This window comes from Aegilops tauschii, chromosome 6 (assembly GCF_002575655.3).
Source record: "Aegilops tauschii subsp. strangulata cultivar AL8/78 chromosome 6, Aet v6.0, whole genome shotgun sequence".
In the NCBI taxonomy this organism is placed as follows: domain Eukaryota; kingdom Viridiplantae; phylum Streptophyta; class Magnoliopsida; order Poales; family Poaceae; genus Aegilops; species Aegilops tauschii.
In genome coordinates, this window is record NC_053040.3 from 489,717,610 (window position 1) to 489,739,372 (window position 21,763).

General features: G+C 48.4%; 1 protein-coding gene and 1 pseudogene across 1 annotated transcript in view; both read right to left on the bottom strand.

The window, feature by feature from the left end:
- The window catches only part of LOC109758214 (uncharacterized), a 27,619-nt gene extending 10,331 nt beyond the window's left edge, over window positions 1-17,288 (bottom strand). The window contains exon 1 of the mRNA XM_073502253.1: window positions 17,180-17,288. Coding sequence (XP_073358354.1) covers window positions 17,180-17,288 — 109 coding nt within the window. The remainder of the gene's footprint in view (window positions 1-17,179) is intronic.
- Window positions 17,289-18,866: 1,578 nt separating this feature from the next.
- Window positions 18,867-21,763, bottom strand: part of LOC141020624 (uncharacterized) — a 50,058-nt pseudogene continuing 47,161 nt past the window's right edge.

Sequence of the window (21,763 nt, forward strand, 5' to 3'; positions counted from 1 at the left end):
TCTAAGATCAGAGAATCCATTGCCGACCGTAAAATTGCATAGCGTGTAGTCATCCCGTTTCATCTGCATAGATAATCCAAGACTCGGAAATAGAGCTGAAATATTCTTTCAGTATCAGAAAACAACGGTTCCTAAAAATTTAAATTCATCCATGGCAGCAACTAGTTTAGCACGCACACTCCACAACAAGAAACAATGTAGTATTTAAACATATCAACAGCCTGTTACTGCCTAAGAGGCAGATCAAGAGGTATTACACTAGGAAAACTAAAATAGATCGTAAATAGTACTCACAGAAGTGGGAAGATTAGTAATGTGAGACAGTGAGAGTGCCCATCTCCTGATATCATTTCAACAGCTATTTGATGGCCATCCGGTGCTTCAGACTCAATAAGGCAAAGTATGAAGTGAGATTGATCAACTATACCTGCCATGTGTGAAGTTTTTAAGACAAGGGTAAAACTAAGAGCAAAAAAATAAGATTATGCGTGCACAAGCAACAAACCCACCTCTATAGAAATACTGTAGACGGTGAAAAACAAGTCTTCTAACATTTCGAGTATTTTGCATTCTCCTAGTCGGATAGCTTGTTCAAGGCTACTGACACTATCTTCAAGGCCAGCAGCCGAATCCCACCTTACAAAAATCAAACTTTACATCCTACCTAAGGCATCACCTAAAGCACATTCCTCCTACTCCAGCATCTACACTACTCCGCATGAGCTACACATTCTCCTCCGTGTGACGGGAGCTGTTCGTCAGGTCGTCAGACACTAATCTACCTCCTCCAATGAGTTAGTTCGCAGACGAAAAATAAAGATCATTCTCCTACTCTTCTAAAACTTTAAGTCCATCTTCTTGCTCTTCTTCCAAGAAAACCGCGACGGCCAGCTCCCTTCCCTGCCGATCTCCCCCTCCTCTTCCTCTTGCCTGCACCTCTCTCCCTCCTCCCATAACTCCCTGCACCTGTCAACCGAAACACATAGGTAGGTAATCAAAACATGCCGCACCATGCATAATATCCCTGCACTCTGCAGCAGAAAATGGCCGGTGAGACGGTCTTACTTTGCCACCAGAGCTGGTCCAGGTGGATGGTGACGTCCACTCTGTCCAGCCCCTGGTTCTTAAGCAGCAAAGACTCAATATCAGGCAAGGAACATGTTTAAATAACATGTGACAACAACTACACTGCACGTTTATCGTTTATCTTGTGCTCCCACCAGCACGTACCTGTGATTAACGCGAGAATGCGCATGCAGCTTGTGAGTTGTGACTTTATGGCTGACAAGCTAAGCGTGAATCGAGGGAGGACTGCATGATAGGGGTTTGGTTAGGAAAGCATTCATACGCATGGTTCGACATGTACAGTGCCCCCGGCAGAGGCGGTCCTTTCTTCCTTCTGTTCAAGAACCTACAGAGGGAGGAAAGAGCAAACTGACGGTTATCAGCACCGACTAGCAAACTGACGGTTAATTACCAACAACTTGATGATCAATAGCACTTTTCTTTCTCGGACACAGAGAGCACATTACATCACCTGGTATAATGGCCTTTCTGCCTGGTTATTATCTGCTTCCTTCATCGATGGCTTCCGAAGGTCAATGACATCAGGTGTTTCCACGCCAGCTGGAGTACTGTCACAGTAACAAGGACAAGTGAATACCTAGTGTCTACTGCACTATTAAATTGGAAAATAAAATGGCAACTGACAGTAGAAGAACACACGTTACATAATTGTTGGGGAACGTAGTAATTTCAAAAAATTTCCTACGCACACGCAAGATCATGGTGATGCATAGCAACGAGAGGGGAGAGTGTTGTCCACGTACCCTCGTAGACCGAAAGCGGAAGCGTTAGCACAACGCGGTTGATGTAGTCGTACGTCTTCACGATCCGACCGATCAAGTACTGAACGTACGACACCTCAGAGTTCAGCACACGTTCAGCCCGATGACGTCCCTCGAACTCCGATCCAGCCAAGTGTTGAGGGAGAGTTTCGTCAACAAGACGGTGTGGTGACGATGTTGATGTTCTACCGACGCAGGGCTTCGCCTAAGCACCGTTACAGTATTATCGAGGTGGACTATGGTGGAGGGGGGCACCGCACACGGCTAAAAGATCAATCAGATCAATTGTTGTGTCTCTAGGGTGCCCCCGTATATAAAGGAGCACCCTTGGGGGGAGGCCGGCCGGCCCTTGGGGCGCGCCAAGGAGGGGGGGAGTCCTCCTCCTAGTAGGAGTAGGACTCCCCTTTCCTAGTCCAACTAGGAAGAGAGAAGGGGGAAGGAAAGAGAGGGAGAGGGAGAGGGAAAGAGGGGCCGCGCCCCCCTCCCCTAGTCCAATTCGGACTCCCCATGGGAGGGGGCGCGCCACCTCCTGGGCTGCTGCCCTCTCTCTCCCCTCAGGCCCACCAAGGCCCAATACTTCCCCGGGGGGTTCCGATAACCCCTCCGGCACTCCGGTTTTATCCGAAACTTCTCCGGAACACTTCCGGTGTCCGAATATAGTCGTCCAATATATCAATCTTTATGTCTCGACCATTTCGAGACTCCTCGTCATGTCCGTGATCACATCCGGGACTCCGAACAACCTTCGGTACATCAAAACATATAAACTCATAATAAAACTATCATCGTAACGTTAAGCGTGCGGACCCTACGGGTTCGAGAACTATGTAGACATGACCGAGACACGTCTCTGGTCAATAACCAATAGCGGAACCTGGATGCTCATATTGGCTCCCACATATTCTACAAAGATCTTTATCGGTCAGAGCGCATAACAACATACGTTGTTCCCTTTGTCAACGGTATGTGACTTGCCCGAGATTCGATCGTCGGTATCTCAATACCTAGTTCAATCTCGTTACCGGCAAGTCTCTTTACTCGTACTGTAATACATCATCCCGCAACCAACTCATTAGTTGCAATGCTTGCAAGGCTTAAGTGATGTGCATTACCGAGAGGGCCCAGAGATACCTCTCCGACAATCGGAGTGACAAATCCTAATCTCGAAATACACCAACCCAACAAGTACCTTCGGAGACACCTGAAATGCTCCTTTATAATCACCCAGTTACGTTGTGACGTTTGGTAGCACACAAAGTGTCGTGGAATTGTCACGGCAGATGTCCTCGAGCTAGGACTTAGTCGTGGAGCCATCGCAGCTAGGAAGCTTGAAGGGGTTAATGCGGGACAAGGAACACGAGGGTTTATATTGGTTCGGCCCCTTACGGTGAAGGTAAAAGCCTACGTCCAGTTTGAGGTGGTATTGATTAGGGTTACGATTACCAGGGAGCTAAACTGTTATGCCCGGCTCTCGATGAGATTGTTCTCTGCCTTAAACCGCTGCCGGGTCGTCCCTTTATATAGGGAGGCTGACGCCCTGCAGCTCTCAGAGCCCCGGCCGGCTCATAAGAGTGTCCGGCTCGGACTCTCAACTATTCTTGCCTTACACTACAAGTTCTAGCATAATAGAGATTGCAACTACGGGCTTTAAGCCATATCCGGGTCTTAAGCCCATCTTTGGCCCACCGTCTTCAGGCTTGGCACCGGGCTTCTGGCAATGACCATATGAGTAACCCGGCCCCTCCTGGCGGGTGACTCTAAGGTCTATATCCTCAACATTAGGCCCCAGATTGATTTGAGCCGGCTCACGTCAATCTCCCATTCCTTCGACAGAAAACCTCCGGCTTACAATTGTGTGAAGGCCATAACCTGGCGTGACATCATCCTCTGGACTCCGGGTAATCCGTCGTGACGTCATCTTCCATTAAGCCCGTTTTTTACTCCGCCAGATTCGCAACGGATCTTTACATTTACTGTCATCCCGAAAATCGAGGCGTTTTGTGGGGAGATAACCACGCCGTGGTCTCCTTGATTCTCACGCCCACTTATGAGCTCGCCTTATAAATAGGCCGGCCCGACGGGCTTTCAGCCACTTCTCTCTCCTTCATCTTCTTCCTCGCGCCACTGCTCCCCTGCCCGAGCTCTGCTACTGCCGCCGCCGCCGCGCCCCCGGTCTTCGTCAACCTTGGCCGCTGCATCACCCTGACTCGGTCCAGACAAACGGCGGCAACCTCCGCTCCTCTTCAGCTCCGGTGAGTCCTCGCTACTCCATAGGGCAGATCCGCACTAGGGCTTCATAGTTCCTCCTCTGTTCTTCGTAGTTCATCGCGGCCCTCAGTAGATTTGAATTTTACTGCCCCTTTTTGATCTTAGCTCTGTATAGACTCACTGCGGTAGATGTTTAAGACCCATTTCACATGCAAATAGCCCTCCTTTTTACTGCATAAGAGCCTTGTTTGAGCTCAAGAACCTCCTCGCGTCTGTTTCTAGGTCTAGAAACTTTTCTTTTGCCCGACCATTTTGATCCAAAATATTCACTGCGATGTGTGAAACCTGTTTTACCACACTTAGTAAAAAACTACAATCATTGAATCTCGGCGGTTTACATTCCCGGTTTAAAGAAACCACGCGCCGTAGAACCTTCCGGCTTAAAGAAAACCATGCGCCATAAAAATTTCCGGCTTAGCTATGATAAGGCCTGTAGACAATCAAATTACTCTCAATCCCTCGACGGCTTAAATAGCCCGATGCACTTAGGTGTATACCATTAGTCCCCTTCATAAACCGCCACCTTAACATTGAACTGTAGATTTCTTCCGGCTTATAATTAACCCGGACGTTTTTCCTTTTATCATAGACTGCCGACTTTCACCATGCCTCCCAAAGCTCCCAAAGCCTCCATTACTTGCAACTGGATGAGGTCCAATGTCACCAATGAGACCCTAGCAGATTTTGTCAAGTCTGGATATCTGCCCAAGAAGGACGTCATGTCCTACCGTGCCCCTGACCCGTCAGAAGAGAGACCACAGCCAAAGGACGGGGAGGTAGTAATTTTTGCGGATCATATGAGCCGGGGCTTCGCACCGCCCGGTTCAAAGTTTTTCAGAGACGTTCTGAATTTCTTCGATCTGCGGCCTCAGGACATAGGACCCAACTCAGTGTCCAATATCTGCAACTTCCAAGTGTTCTGCGAGGTTTACCTTGGAGAAGAACCTAGTCTGCTGCTCTTCAGAGAGCTTTTTTACTTGAACCGTCAGAATGAGTGCGCCAATGGGCCAAGTCTAGAGCTAGGTGGCATCTCCATTCAGCGGCGAAGGGACTGCCTTTTCCCTTACGCAGAGCCGCCCAGCCACCCCAAGGACTGGAATCTGACGTGGTTTTACTGCCAAGACACGTCGCCGGCTGATGAAAGTCCGTTGCCCGGCTTTCGCCCCTCACGTCTGGAGCCGACTCACCCACTGTCGGACAAGCTGACCCAAGCGGAGCGCCAACCTCTGCTCCCCACTATCAACAAGATCAAAGCTCTCCTGGGTAATGGTCTAAATGGAATCGATCTGGTTCGGGTCTGGATCTCGTGGCGGGTGATCCCATTGAGCCGCCGCCCCGGCTTAATGTGTGAGTACACGGGCCGAAAGGACGACCCTCAGAGACACAGCCGCAATGATCTTCCTGAAGACGTTGCAGAGGAGATGACCAAGGCTCTCTTGAACGAGAGCCTGGCAGACTACGGAAGGACCGGGTTAGCCCCCTTCTGCAAGACCAACCCAGCCCCAGCGGTAAGCTACTGATCTGAACATCTTATCTGTACATAACTTTCATCTGAATCATTGTAAGAAAACCTCATTGTATTCTTTCAGGCTGATGACAAGTTCTGGCGGGTCAAATATGACCACGAAGCGGCTAAGAAGGCCAGAAAGGCGAAGAAAGCCGCCAAGAAAGCCGCTCCCCGCAAGAAGGGGAGTAGGCCAACTGCTTCGGAGCTGATGCAATTAAGCGACAGCTCCGAGTCAGAGGTAACCCCTGAACCTGTAAGCTCTTTGTTGCGTTTATTGTTTATTTCTTGTCCGCCTTACCAACACTTGTTCATCAACAGGATGACACCGGAGCCAGTAACCCGGTGGTTGAAGAGGTAATGTCACTTTCCTCCGACTCGGAGCCCTTGCCAAGGCTGAAAGTCCGAAGGGTAACCCGGAAAGTAAGCTTTTCACATCCTTTAGCTTATCAAGATCCTCAATTTATTTTGAAGCGACAGGTTCATGAGAGTCGGCGTCACACCCGGACCAACAAGGACACCGACCTCTCCTCCGGGCTACCTGACGCATCGAGGAAGCGCCGAACTGAGGTTATTTCCCATTTGTACCCTTTTCATCCGTTGGCGGGTGTTATCCGTCAGCCACTCAATTCTTCTGACTCAAATTATTAGGAGACCTCCCCCTCTTCGGGCGACTCCATGCAGTCGAGTCTTCCGGCTTTCAAGACCGCGCCCGGGTAATGACAACCATCTCATGTTATACTTGTCTTTACTTACCCTTTTTGTGCTTAACGTTTCTGTCCTTTCAGTGCCCAAGCCAAACTCACCAAGAGGGCGAAGAAAGCCAAGCCAATCGAAGAGCCGGAGTTGCCTGAGCCGGAGGCAGCAGATCAAGAACCGCCAGCTGCCTCCGCTCCCGAAGCCGCCGCTCCAACTAACAAGGCAGCTGCCGAAGCGTCTGCTAACCCGGAGGCCTCCGGCTCGGCTCAACCAGCAAATGATCCGGACGTGGTAATCACCCGGACGGAATTTGTTGAGCCGGGGAGACCTACCGCACTGGCTAAGTGCTCCGCTAAGGGGGAGTTGCTGCAGCCCCACCAGGTGAACCTGGACCTCTCCGACCACACCAACCTGAGCATTGGAGAGCTCGTCTCTGGCTACATCAGCCAAGTGCACAAGAGCCGGGACGCATAGGTTGCCATGGTGAACCAGATCCAACAGAAATCTGAGGTATCATTCTGCTGTCCTCGTACTTACTGCATAGTTACCTTTACCATGCCAGCCCCCAAGTCGACGACTTATGATTGAATATGTTGTAGACTTAGGTTCCGGCTTACCCAATTGAACCGGCCATTTGTAGATAGAAACGTTCAATATGCATTAGCCCCCAAATGCCAAGTGTCTTTGCTTGGAAAACGCTTGGGACTTGAAATTTATATAGTAACTGTTCATGTCATAACCCGGAAATGTATGCAGGCTGCTGGCAAGAAGCTAGAGGCTGACATGGCTGATCTCAAGAATCGGCTGAAGATGCAAGAGATGGAGACCCGGAAGGCAAATGCCAAATTTGTGTCTAGCATCACCGCTCAAGAGAAGCTGAAGACGGAGTTTGACGCTGAGCGGAAGGCATGGGCCGAAGAGAAGGCCGCATTGGTGAACCGGGCTGAACAGGCGGAGAAGACTCTCTCCGAGAAGACCGCCGAGCTCTCCGGCCTAAAGCGCCAGGTGTCCCAGATGGTGGCCGCAATCTTCGGTAAGTCGCCTCACCGGCTTTCATCAAGTTTAGAATTTTTATATCTCATAATTCATCCTTGTCGGCGGCTTATCTGATTCTGTTAAACAGGTCCCAGAAGTGCCAACCTCAACCAGAGCGTGGTAACCAAGCTGAAGGCCGTGTATACCCTGGTGGAGCAGCTCTACACCGGGTCACAGCGTGCCTTAGCTGTGGTGGCCCTATCCAACGAGGTGCCGACTCACCTGGCAGAAGTCCTTCGCCGGCTCGCTGTACTGCCTCAATGGATCCAAGAGCTGCGACGGGCCTCTGCAAGAGCCGGAGCGATCGCCGCGCTGAGCCGGGCCAAGGCGTTCCTGCCGGAGTTAGACCCGGTGGACATCGCCCTTGGCTATCCAAGCCTGAAGGAAGACGGCTCCGCTTTCGATCAGAAGGACTTCGCAGCTTGCGTGAAGGCCGTACGCCCGGTGGCCACTCTGATTGGCAATGATACAGATCTGACTAAGTACCAGCCGGGCTACGATACAGAAAATCAGAGGATCCCTACTCCGCGCTATGAAGCCCTCAACTTGATCCCGCCGGCTCGTCAGCACACCTTCGCCCCGGAGATTGACCCGGCCAGGTTAATTGACGAGGAAGCCCAATTCGAAGCTCTCAGCGGCATCGACTGGAAGTCATCAACTTTCCAGGTCTTGGGATCAGCCGGAGGAGAAGATAGGAACGAGCCGGAGACTTCAACTCAACAAGCATCGTAACTCGGCTGGCGGCTTAGCAAACAATGCCTCATCCTTTTGGACTCAATGAGTCTTGTAATAGAGTAGAACCAGTACTTTATCTTTGTCATGCCATTGTGCACGCCTTGAATGCTGAAGTCTGCTGAAATTGTCTCCTTTATGTTTCTCCGGGTCACAATTAATCATTCGTTTTCCTTACTCTCAAAATAGTTGCCTGTAACTATCCTGCAGAGAAAGACAAATCACAAGCCTCGAGGTGGCTTACCGCCCTGAGAAGCATAGGTTTTTTAGATGACCCGGAATATGAATAAAAAAAGGACTGGTCTTCAATAATATCCTAAATACAGCCGTAATAACATACTTAGCGGCCTGCAAGCATACTTTCGGCTTAGATAACCCGGGTAGGAAGGTTGACACCGCAATTCCGGTTTACCTATCTTTAAAACACCCAGTGTGTTCAGCTAATACTGTAAACCAAAGTTAAGCCGGCAAAATGAGACCCTGCCGTACACACTTGGAAATAAACAGACGGAACTTGCTATAAAGCAGAGGAACTTAGGGGCTTCCGGTTCGAATACGACCAGAGACCCGGCCCAAAGGGGTTATGCTAGGATTCGAATGCGATCATATAGCCCCCAGTGGGTGTGGCGATGCCAATCAAGAGGGTACCGACAGCTATGTTCTCTTCGGTTCGAATACGACCCATGTTTGAACAGGAAGCCCCCAAGTGATTTTAAGAATTGTTTAACGACGCTGATTCGAATACGATCCACGTCGGTTCTCAGAGGGGTTAAACTATGATTCAAATATGACCAAAGGAAACCTCCTAATGAGCTCGGCACTTTGCCAATCAAATGGGTATCGACAGCTATGTTCTCTTTGGTTCGAATACGACCCATGTTTGAATAGGAAGCCCCCAAGTGACCTTATTGCTTATAGCTAGATTCGAACACGATCATAAGCTGGATCCTCCTTTAAGTTATCATGTAATCTTGTAATGAAAAACAACACGTACATCTTTGGAGGAGGAAAAAGGACAGAAGTCCTGCTTTATTGCTTATCATAATATATACATGACTGAGAGAAATATGTACATTACGAGAGCCGGTGGCTCAAGTGTAGTAAGGCCGAAGCTGAGCTATGTTCCACGGCCGACGGGTCTCTTCCTCCGACTTACGTGAATCTTTGCGCTCCCGTATGTCAATGAGGTAATATGACCCATTGTGCAAGTTCTTGCTGACCACAAAGGGCCCTTCCCAAGGCGGGGACAGCTTGTGTGTATCTGTTTGATCCTGGATGAGCCGGAGCACGAGATCGCCTTCCTGGAAGACCCGGGATTTAACCCGGCGGCTATGATAACGGCGCAGGTCTTGTTGGTAAATTGCCGAACGGGCTGCTGCCACATCACGCTGTTCGTCCAACAAGTCAAGAGCATCTTGGCGCGCCTGTTCATTATCCGTCTCAACATAATCCGCCACTCGAGGTGAGTCATGACGGATGTCACTGGGGAGGACTGCTTCTGCCCCATAAACCATGAAGAAAGGCGTAAAACCTGTATACCTGTTAGGAGTAGTGTTGATGCTCCATAACACGGAGGGCAACTCCTCCACCCAACAACCCGGCGTCCGTTGCAAAGGGACCAAAAGCCGGGGCTTGATACCCTTCAGAATCTCCTGATTAGCTCTCTCAGCTTGACCATTGGATTGAGGATGAGCCACTGAGGAAACATCAAGTCGGATATGCTCTCGTTGACAAAACTCGTCTATGGCACCTTTGGAGAGATTGGTGCCATTGTCAGTGATAATGCTGTGCGGAAAACCAAAGCGAAAGATCACCTTTTTCATAAACTGAACCGCCGTGGCTGCATCGCACTTGCTAACTGGCTCCGCTTCAACCCACTTGCTAAACTTGTCAACTGCCACCAAAAGGTGGGTCTTCTTATCCTTGGACCTTTTGAAAGGCCCAACCATATCAACCCCCCAGACCGCAAAGGGCCAAGTAATTGGGATCATCCTCAGTTCTTGAGCCGGTACATGAGCTCGTCGCGAGAACCTTTGGCAACCGTCACACTTACTGACCAAGTCCTCTGCATCAGCATGAGCCGTCAACCAATAAAAACCATGACGAAAAGCCTTGGCCACAAGAGACTTTGAGCCGGCGTGATGGCCGCAATCCCCTTCACGGATCTCACGCAAGATCTCTTGACCTTCCTCAGGGGAAACACAACGCTGAAACGCTCCCGTAACACTGCGGTGGTGCAACTCACCATTGATAACGATCATTGACTTAGCCTGCCGGGTTATTTGCCTGGCCAAAGTTTCATCCTCTGGTAACTCGCCCCGGGTCATGTAAGCCAGATAGGGCATTGTCCAGTCTGGTATGATATGGAGGGCCGCCACCAGTCGTGCCTCTGGGTCGGGGACAGCCAAGTTTTCCTCTGTAGGCAGCTTAACAGAAGGATTATACAGGACATCCAAGAAAGTATTAGGCGGCACCGGCTTTCGCTGAGAGCCTAGCCGGCTTAAAGCATCAGCCGCCTCGTTCTTCCTGTGATCAATGTGCTCTACTTGGTAGCCCTGAAAGTGCCCAGCAATGGCATCAAGTTCGCGGCGATAAGCCGCCATGAGAGGGTCCTTAGAGTCCCACTTGCCTGATACTTGTTGAGCCACCAAGTCTGAGTCACCGAAACACCTGATCCGGCTCAAGCTCATCTCCTTAGCCATCCGAAGACCGTGGAGCAAGGCCTCGTACTCAGCCGCATTGTTAGTGCAAGGAAACATCAATTGTAGCACATAATGGAACTTGTCACCTTGAGGGGAAGCCAATACAACTCCAGCCCCCGAGCCCTCCAACTGCCTGGACCCATCGAAGTGAATAGTCCAATATGTGTTATCCGGCTTTTGCTCGGGCACTTGTGACTCTGTCCAATCATTGATGAAATCCACCAAGGCCTGAGATTTGACAGCAGTGCGTGGCACATATTTGAGACCATGAGGTCCGAGCTCGATAGCCCACTTAGCCACTCTCCCTGTGGCCTCTCTATTTTGAATGATATCACCAAGAGGAGCAGAACTGACCACGGTTATGGGATGGCCCTGGAAATAATGCTTAAGCTTCCGGCTTGCCATGAACACACCATAAACAAGCTTCTGCCAATGTGGATACCGCTGTTTGGACTCGATAAGCACTTCGCTGACATAATAAACCGGCCGCTGAACCGGATGCTCCTTACCCTCTTCCTTGCGTTCCACCACCACAACCACACTGACGGCTCGTGTGTTCGCCGCCACGTACAGTAATAAGGGCTCCTTATGCACCGGAGCAGCAAGGACTGGGGGCTCTGCCAGCTGCTTCTTCAAGTCCTCAAAAGCGGTATTAGCTGCATCATTCCAGACAAAGTTATCAGTTTTCTTCATCAACTGATATAATGGCATGGCCTTCTCACCCAAACGGCTTATAAACCGGCTTAAAGCAGCGATGCGACCCGCCAAGCGCTGAACATCATTTATACACGCCGGCTTAGCTAGGGAGGTGATGGCTTTGATCTTCTCCGGGTTAGCTTCAATGCCTCTGTCAGAAACCAAGAAACCCAAAAGTTTGCCTGCAGGAACACCAAAAACACACTTGGCCGGGTTAAGCATCATCTTGTAGACCCGGAGATTATCAAAGGTTTCCCTTAAATCATCTATCAGGGTTTCCTCTTTTATGGACTTGACCACAATATCGTCCACATAAGCGTGAACATTGCGCCCAATTTGTTTATGAAGGCAGTTCTGTACACAACGCTGGTAAGTCGCCTGTGCACACTTGAGTCCAAAGGGCATAGATACATAGCAGAAGGCTCCAAAGGGAGTGATGAACGCCGTCTTCTCCTGGTCCTTAACTGCCATTTTAATCTGATGATATCCGGAATAAGCATCCAAGAAACTTAAGTGCGCACAACCTGCCGTAGCATCAATAATTTGATCAATACGGGGGAGGGCAAAAGGATCAGCCGGACATGCCTTGTTTAAGTCCGTATAATCCACACACATCCGCCAAGTGCCGTTCTTCTTGAGCACGAGCACCGGGTTAGCCAACCACTCCGGGTGAAAGACTTCAACAATAAACCCGGCCGCCAAGAGCCGGGCCACCTCTTCACCAATAGCTTTCCGCCGCTCCTCATTGAACCGCCGAAGGAACTGCCTGACCGGCTTAAATTTCGGATCAACATTGAGAGTGTGCTCAGCGAGTTCTCTAGGTACACCCGGCATGTCCGAAGGTTTCCATGCGAAGATGTCCCTATTCTCACGGATGAACTCGATGAGCGTGCTTTCCTATTTTGGATCCAGGTTGGCACTGATGCTAAACTGCTGAGATGAATCTCCTGGAGTGAAATCAACGAGTTTAGTCTCATCAGCCGACTTAAATTTCATTGCCGGCTCATGCTCCGTAGTCGGCTTTTTCAAAGAGGTCATATCAGTGGGGTCAACATTGTCCTTGTAAAACTTCAACTCCTCTGTTGCGCAAACATATTCTACATAAGCTGCATCGCCTTCCTCACATTCCAAGGCCACCTTCCGGCTGCCGTGAACCGTAATGGTCCCATTATGACCCGGCATCTTGAGCTGTAAGTAAACATAACACGGCCGTGCCATGAATTTGGCGTAAGCCGGCCGCCCAAATATAGCATGGTACGGACTTCTTATCTTGACCACCTCAAAGGTCAATTTTTCCACCCTGTAGTTGTTTTCATCTCCGAAGGCCACTTCCAACTCGATCTTGCCGACTGGATAAGCCGACTTACCAGGTACCACACCATGGAAGATAGTGTTTGACTGGCTGAGGTTCTTATCAACCAATCCCATACGGCGAAAAGTCTCATAATAGAGGATGTTGATGCTGCTGCCTCCATCCATGAGCACCTTAGTGAACTTATATCCTCCCACCTGAGGAGCCACCACTAAGGCCAAGTGACCCGGATTGTCTACCCGGGGTGGGTGATCCTCTCTACTCCACACTATAGGCTGCTCAGACCACCGCAAGTAGCGTGGAACCGCCGGCTCGACAGCATTCACGACCCTCTTATGAAGCTTCTGGTCTCGCTTACACAGACTGGTGGTGAATACATGGTACTATCCACCGCTAAGCTGCTTGGGATTGGTCTGATAACCCCCTGCTGCTGTTGGTGACCCTGGCCAGACTGCTGATTAAAGCCCCCTTGACCGTTCGGAGGATTGGAATTTGAGCCGCCGCCCGGGCCATGAAAACCGCCGGCGCCTGAGCCGCCGCCTGGGCCATTGTAATTCTTAAAGGCCTTCATGATTGCACAGTCCTTCCATAGATGAGTCGCTGGCTTCTCTCTAGAGCCATGCCTCAGACAAGGCTCATTCAACAGCTGCTCCAGAGTCGGGCCTGACCCGCCGCCTCGGGGAGGGGGCCTCCCCTTACGTCGCTGGTTTTTCCCTTGTGAGCTGGCGTTGGCCACAAACTCTAGGCTGCCGTCGGCCTTGCGCTTGCCTCCTCCTTGGTTCCCCGGGTTATGCTGAGGACCCTTGCCATTGCCGTTCTTCTTTCCCTTCCCTGTCCTTTCATCATCTGAAGCGGGGTCCTTGGTACCATCAGAATCGGCGTACTTGACAAGAGCCGCCATCAGTGTACCCATATCATTGCAGTCGCGCTTAAGCCGCCCGAGTTTCATTTTTAGGGGCACAAAACGACAATTCTGCTCCAACATCAAGACTGCAGAGCCGGCGTCCATCTTATCCGAGGAGTGTATTATCTCCTTAACCCGGCGAACCCAATGTGTCGTAGACTCCCCTTCCTGCTGCTTGCAGTTAGTCAAATCCACAATTGACATAGATTGCCTACAGGTATCCTTGAAGTTTTGGATGAACCGGGCTTTCAGCTCAGCCCAAGACCCAATGGAATTCGGTGGTAGCCCTTTCAACCAAGTGCGGGCAGTCCCATCTAACATCATGGTAAAATACTTAGCCATGGCCGCCTCACTGACCTCCAGCAGCTCCATAGCCATCTCATAACTCTTGATCCAGGCTGCAGGTTGTAAGTCTGCTGTGTAATTAGGCACCTTCCTAGGGCCTTTGAAGTCCTTGGGTAGACGCTCATTGCGGATAGCTGGCACTAGACAAGGGACACCCCCAGTCCTGGTAGGGATACCCACGTCGACGAAAGTCGTCGGATAAGCCGGGGGGGGGGGTCTGGTAAGCCGTCAATTGAGGCACCTGCTCTGCCTCTTGCCGCGCTCTGTCCTGGTCTGCTGCGTGAAAGGCTCCGTTATGAACCGGGCCATGGCCAGGGGGCAGGTCATGGCGTCGGACGTTACTTGAACCGGTCGCTGAGACCATGTGTCTGCTGTAACTCGGGCTCCGGCCTGGATGAGGGGTCGAGTGGATCCTGTCTCGGCTGTAGGAATACGCCTCTTGCTGCGCCAGTGCTGTCTGAAGGAGTTCCCTGACCCGACTGGTTTCAATAGCCGTCGGAGAGTCGCCGTCAACTGGGAGAGCCGCCAGCCGTGCCGCCGCGGCGACCATGTTCTCCAGCGGGTTATTATAATGACCCGGGGGTATTGGTACGTACTGAGGCGGGGCAGGGGGCACCTGGGGTGGCCCCATCACTTGTGGCTGAATAGGGGTCCCAGACCCGGGCACTATGACCCCTGGCGGGTTACTAGACCCTGCACCTGGCGTGTTGAAGAGGTTTCGCGGATCGTAAACCGGAGGGAGTCGAGATTGGGCCTTTTGATGCCTCCTTCTCAGGACCTCATTGGACGCGTTTTGATCCATCGTTAGCCAGAAGGACTGCGCTTGAATCAACTGGGTTTGGGCGTCGAGAGCCGCCCTTTCCGCAGCCATCCTGATCCCCTCTGCTGCCAGATCCTCCTTGGCTTTCACTAGATCCAATTTTAACTGCGCCACCTCCGCATCATGCTGAGCTTGATCTGCCGGGTCAACCGTAGCGGTTAACAGCACCGTCATCTTGTCCGTGAGATCCATTAGCACCTGAGCCGGAGAAGGCACCGGGTTTCCCGCTCCAGCAGCGGGGTTCTGAACAGGCTGCGCACCGGCCATAAAGACTCCAACCTGACTTGGCGGCTCAAACGGGTCCGGAATACTGTCACCATCGGAACAACCCATGAGCCTGCCATCTTGGAGTTGATACAACGAGTTTGACTCATCGGTGGACGACTCGCCGTCAGAGCCGGCGGCCGCCTCATCACCAGATCCAGATTGATCAAAGGGCCCTCCATGGATACATCCCACAAAAGCGTGCTGTAAGGCAGGCCGGGCCCGGGCGGGTCGTGCACGCTGAGCCGTCTCGATGAGATCGGCGCAGAGATCCGGCTCAGGGCCTGGCTCACCAATCCTGCCAATGAAAACATGAATTCCGCCGAAGGGGACCCGGTACCCGTACTCAATTGAGCCGGCGTCGGGGCCCCAGTTTGCATCGTCGATATAGAGCTTGCCGCGAAGACTCTTGGTCATCCGGCCCACAGCGTATCCCTTGAGCCCTTCGAAGCTGCCCTTCAAGAACTCAAATCCACCGTGCGCTGGCCCCACGGTGGGCGCCAACTGTCGTGGAATTGTCACGGCAGATGTCCTCGAGCTAGGACTTAGTCGTGGAGCCATCGCAGCTAGGAAGCTTGAAGGGGTTAATGCGGGACAAGGAACACGAGGGTTTATACTGGTTCGGTCCCTTACGGTGAAGGTAAAAGCCTACGTCCAGTTTGAGGTGGTATTGATTAGGGTTACGATTACCAGGGAGCTAAACTGTTATGCCCGGCTCTCGATGAGATTGTTCTCTGCCTTAAACCGCTGCCGGGTCATCCCTTTATATAGGGAGGCTGACGCCCTGCAGCTCTCAGAGCCCCGGCCGGCTCATAAGAGTGTCCGGCTCGGACTCTCAACTATTCTTGCCTTACACTACAAGTTCTAGCATAATAAAGATTGCAACTACGGGCTTTAAGCCATATTCGGGTCTTAAGCCCATCTTTGGCCCACCGTCTTCAGGCTTGGCACCTGGCTTCTGGCAATGACCATATGAGTAACCCGGCCCCTCCTGGCGGGTGACTCTAAGGTCTATATCCTCAACACAAAGTGTTCCTCCGGTAAACGGGAGTTGCATAATCTCATAGTCATAGGAACATGTATAAGTCATGAAGAAAGCAATAGCAACATACTAAACGATCGTGTGCTAAGCTAACGGAATGGGTCATGTCAATCACATCATTCTTCTAATGATGTGATCCCGTTAATCAAATGACAACTCATGTCTATGGCTAGGAAACATAACCATCTTTGATTAACAAGCTAGTCAAGTAGAGGCATACTAGTGACACTCTGTTTGTCTATGTATTCACACATGTATTATGTTTCCGGTTAATACAATTCTAGCATGAATAATAAACATTTATCATGATATAAGGAAATAAATAATAGCTTTATTATTGCCTCTAGGGCATATTTCCTTAAATAATTACCTTAAGATGGTGTCAACAGAGTGAATGCCTTCTACTATTTCCCCATCTTCCAGCTCCTCCTCCTCTTCTTCCTTTTGCCTATGCCTTCCACTTCCACTATTTCCTCAACTTCCAGTCCCCCCTTCTCTTCTTGCCGAAATACCTTGTACTATTTCCCCATCTTCCGGCTCCTCTTCTTTGTCTTGCTGAGTAGCTTCTTCTATTTCCCCGCCTTCCTCCAGTTCCTCCTCCTCTTCTACGTCTTCCCGAATAGCTTCTTCTATTTAACCATCTTCCAGTTCATCCTCCATCTTCCTCTTCCTGAGTGCCTTCTTCTTCTTCTATTTCCCCATCTTCCAGTACCTCTTCCTCTTTTAGAATGCTTTTTTCTATTTTCCCATCTTCCGGTTCCTTCTCTTCTTCGTCCAATTCCTCTCCCTACATAATTGCAGAAAGCAAATGTTAGTTCTGCTCAAGAGAAACCATACTTCAATGCGACTAACTTAATTTACAAGGTTCATCGTGATGCAGGAATCCAAAAACATTTTCATATACTGGGTTGGGTGCCTATGCGGTTGGAAAGAAACAATAGTAGGTTTACAAAGGAAATGTAGCAATTATTAGATGGTGTAAAAAGAAACTTTTTAATAGGTAAGTTACCTGTCACTTGGAGGCTTTCCCAATTCCCCAGGTCCATCACCAATACTGCCGCCTGATGACACGGTTTATCTTGAGCTGCCACCAGCACATACCAGCAAAGTGAGGCCATGCGGCGTGTGACTTTTATGGTTGACAAACTATATGGGAATCGAGGGAGAACTACGCGATAGGTTTGGCTAGGGAAGCATATGGGTGGCTCGACGCGAACAGCGCCCGTGGGGTGATCATTTCTTCTTTCTGTTCAAGAACTTTCAGAGGGAAGAAACAGCATGTTGATGATTAACAGCAACGACTAGCCAAGCTAAGCGGTGCCATAACAGAATGATTTGTCAACCATCAAGACATTGATGATTAACACCACTTTACTTTCTCGTACACAGAGAGCAGTTTACTGACCTGGCTGATTATCTGGATCCTTCCTCTGCAGCTTCGAAGGTTGATAACATCAGGTGTTTCCATAGTAGCTGGAGTACTATTACAGCAACAACGAAAATTAGAAACTAAGTGTCTACTGCACTATTTAATTGAAATAAGAAAACTGGTAACTGGCACTTAAAATAACTGGCAACAAAAGAACAGGAGTATAGAGAATTACCTTGAGATGGTGTCAACAGACCGAATGCCTTCTTCTATTTCCGCATGAATAATTAGTTCCTCCTCTTCTTCCTCTTCATCCTCTTCGTCGTCTGAATCTACCCAGTGTTTGCTGCGATTGAGAGGTTCTTCCTAGATACAGAAAGCAAATGTTAGTTCTGCTCACGAAAACCACAATACACTGCAACTAACTTTATTGACAAGATTTGACTTGCTGCAGGAATCCAAAAAACATGTTCATATACTGGGATATGGTACAAAGAAATAATAGATTAATAGCAGGTTTGGTTTAGGTAAGGTACCATCCTCAAAACTGCCTCCAGGAGAGATTGGGGCATTTAAACCTGGGATCTTCAGATAAGGATAAAAGGGTGGAGGACCAATGAACTGGCAAAATGAAGCGGGGTCAACTGGCTAATGATGAAAGCATTGCCAATAAGAAAACCTGATGAACATAGGTTAGTTAATACATACCTGCATCCGGTAAGCCATGGGGGCAGGGCACCATCAGGCATACCAAGAGCTTTCTTAAGCTCCTGGGACAACATACCTGGTTTCATTATCTTAAGCTTCAGTTGTAGAATGTGCAAGTAGAACTTAGCATCAGAACCATAAATGGACTCATGGATGGTCTCTGCCTTTTTTGCTGTGTAAATATTGTAGAGTACGTACCTCAAACTCTTTCCCTTCATAATGCAGATCACCATGACTAGTCAACTTGGGTTTTGTTTGATATTTGAAGAATGCATCATGAAAAACCTGTGGAAAACAAAACATTATTAGCCTTGAATGACAACCATGGTACAAACTGATAACTGGGTAGATCTAATATATTAAAGTTACATCAAATATCAATTACACACCAGCACTAGCATTATTAGTTGTGTAAGTTCCCTAAACATTAGAATGACACCCAGGGAGTTACTCTGATGGGTTCATATTTGCAGATAACTCAGGGAGGATTTAGGTTTGCATCAACAAGAGGGTCTAAAATACAAACACGGCGATAAAACTAGAGAAGGCACTATAAAGTAGCAATATATGTACTCATGGTTGGATGGAAGAAAGCAGAGGAAGCATGATCCACAAATTGCTTCAAAAATGCAGCTTTGGCAACGTAACTGAACTACTATGATATGCAGCTGGAGATGTTGACTGATAATCCATATCCATATTACCCATCTTGGGCTTCATATGGTCGCACTGCTTCTGTTCAACGTCTTGTTGTTCTCCTTCTCAATGTATGCCTGCATAAACATTTATCAATTAAGCTTTCCTTTTTGTGCAGGAAATAACTGGACATAAACATGAGTACGCAAATCATTTGGCTGCCCACAGTAGCCAAATGAAAACAGAGTCTACAGAAATGAAAGGACCTCTGGAATATGGAGGCAACCATTTTGAAATGGCACCAGTGAATATAACACTGGGACGTATGTGGCAGATAATGAATTCAGAAAGAACCTGAAAATCACAAAATTAGATTATACAACATAAAATTCTGGCAGGTTAAAAGGAACAGAATAATAACTAGAGACTAAGCACCCTACTTGTAGTTCAACAAGACATAATATAAGCCATGAATGCTCTTATTGCCAGTAAATGAAAGGAGTGACTGTTTAGTGTTGTCCACCTCAGATAAAGCATCTATATGAAGTGTCTGCAAGTTCATGAAAAATAAAAAACAATCTGTCACTAACTGCAGCCTGACTAGCAAATAAGGGGAAAGGTTGATAAGCAAATAGAACCTGTCCCAGATAGAGTGCTTGGATTTTTGAAGATTCGTCAGCAGCCTGCTCCACTTCAGCATTGCAAAGAGGCATAGAAAAGCGAACGCCCTGTGACAATCCAGTCACATAGTCACACAATCATAACCCAAACAGTAAAGATGATTTTGAGCTAGTAGAAAGCTCAAAAGAAAAGCTTGAACTGTCTTAAGCAGTTGGATGACTTAGAGACCATCATACCAATATTATATATCTCACTCCTGTTAGGGTACCACATACGGGTAGAAAAATCACTTAAACTACTGAAGCAATGTTACTTTCAGCAAAATGGGGAATCGAAAGCAATTATTACATAACAAAATATGATGTTTTATTCCCATGTAGAACTAGAAAGCCATAAGTTCTCAGAAAATTAAAACAAGACTCAAAGAGTAGCCTTGGTAACCAATAAGTTGATCTACTTGATTAAAGTGACACAAAATTGCAAGCAAGATCATAGTGAAAATAATGATTGGTCAATGATAGAAATATGTCATAGTAACTTGCAGGCATGAAAGGGGTTCATTGTAATGTGGAAATTAAACCAAAGTAGAAACAGAAACAGAATGGAGAGCTTACGCATTTTCGCAGTAGTGACCTTACGCCATGTGTAGATTGTGATAAGTAGGCATTACAGGACCGCTTCTTTGAACAGTTTCCACAGATGAATAGAGCAGGAAATTGTGTAGTATAAACTAGATGACAAAACCAGTGGTCAGTACAGTGAAGGACATTAATCATAGATAGTCATAGTCTAAGGCAGGAAGGTGATCTTGAGCAAATGAAGGTGACCTTGAGCAAAATGTTGAATTACATGCTCAAAGTTCTCACTCATGTTTGAATAACAAAGTGTAAGGCAGGAAGAAATTCATATTGTATACTGCCGGAAATACATCTTCACTCAATAAAAATGTTCTCTGCTTAACATAGATAAATCATAATTTGCATCAGCTGTCATAAGCTAATGTTTTTCTTAACAAAGATATAACTTTTTTGAACATGTACAAATGAAGACATTATGGAAATTAAAATAGTTAGGTTTATCATATAAGTGACTTATCAAGATATTATGAATGAATCATTGAGGTTTGAGGAGTAAGAAGATACCATAAAAGATGTTCAACAGATTCTTGCGGAGCATGTAATAAAGATTCTAAAACAAGTCTTCCCAGTCCTGATAACTTTTGAGAAGGAACTCATTTTCTACAAGCCAGAAGGGGGGAAACGTAAGGAGTTACATCCGCAGGAATTACAGGGATGTTTATTTTTAAAATACAGGAATCATTCAGTTCTACTTCTAGTGATTACCTCATGTATTTGATGAGAGCATAGCAGATATGATGGAAGTAGGTAACATGGATTGTGGATATAGCCATGATTGCAGTGCCCTTGAGAACAACAATTCCTTCTTGCTCTCAGGCCTTATGAATCGTGAACTTTGAGACCCACCACGATAACTCTGAGTGATGGGCCCAGCATGTAACGCCCCGGATTCGATGCGCCAGGTGTCTTCCAGCTATTCGTCGTTATTGCCATGTAATTTTCTTGCGTGTTGCATTTTTCCATGTCATCATCTGCATTTCATCTGCATGTTTTTCAAAACTTGCATCCGTTCGGGTTCCGCCGTTTCCCTCCGTTGTCCGTTCTGAGCACAACCACACTCGCACGCACCCGTCGCCTCTCTCAGACCTTGTTACGTGAGCGGGAAAAAAATGTTCTCGGAATGGGCCGAGATTTGCCGAGTGGCCTTGGTATATCACCGGCAGACCGCCCGTCAAATTTCGTTCCATTTGGAGGTCGTTTGATGCCCCAACAGTTAACCGCGTACCCCGAAAGCCCCTTTTGTCTTGCAGCCCAACACCCCTCCAAATCAGCCCACTAACCCAGCAAAACCCCCTCCATGCTCTCCGCCGTTCGATCACGATCGTGTGGGCGAAAATCGCTCCTCATTTGGACACTCCTAGCTCCCTCTACCTATAAATAGACCTCCCTCTCCGAAATCCCGCAGTCCAAACCCTAAAAATGTTGGAAATATGCCCTAGAGGCAATAATAAAGGGTTATTATTATATTTATTTGTTCATGGTAATTGTCTATTGTTCATGCTATAATTGTATTGTCCGGAAATCATAATACATGTGTGAATACATAGACCACAAAGTGTCCCTAGTAAGCCTCTAGTTGACTAGCTCGTTGATCAACAAATAGTCATGGTTTCCTGACTAT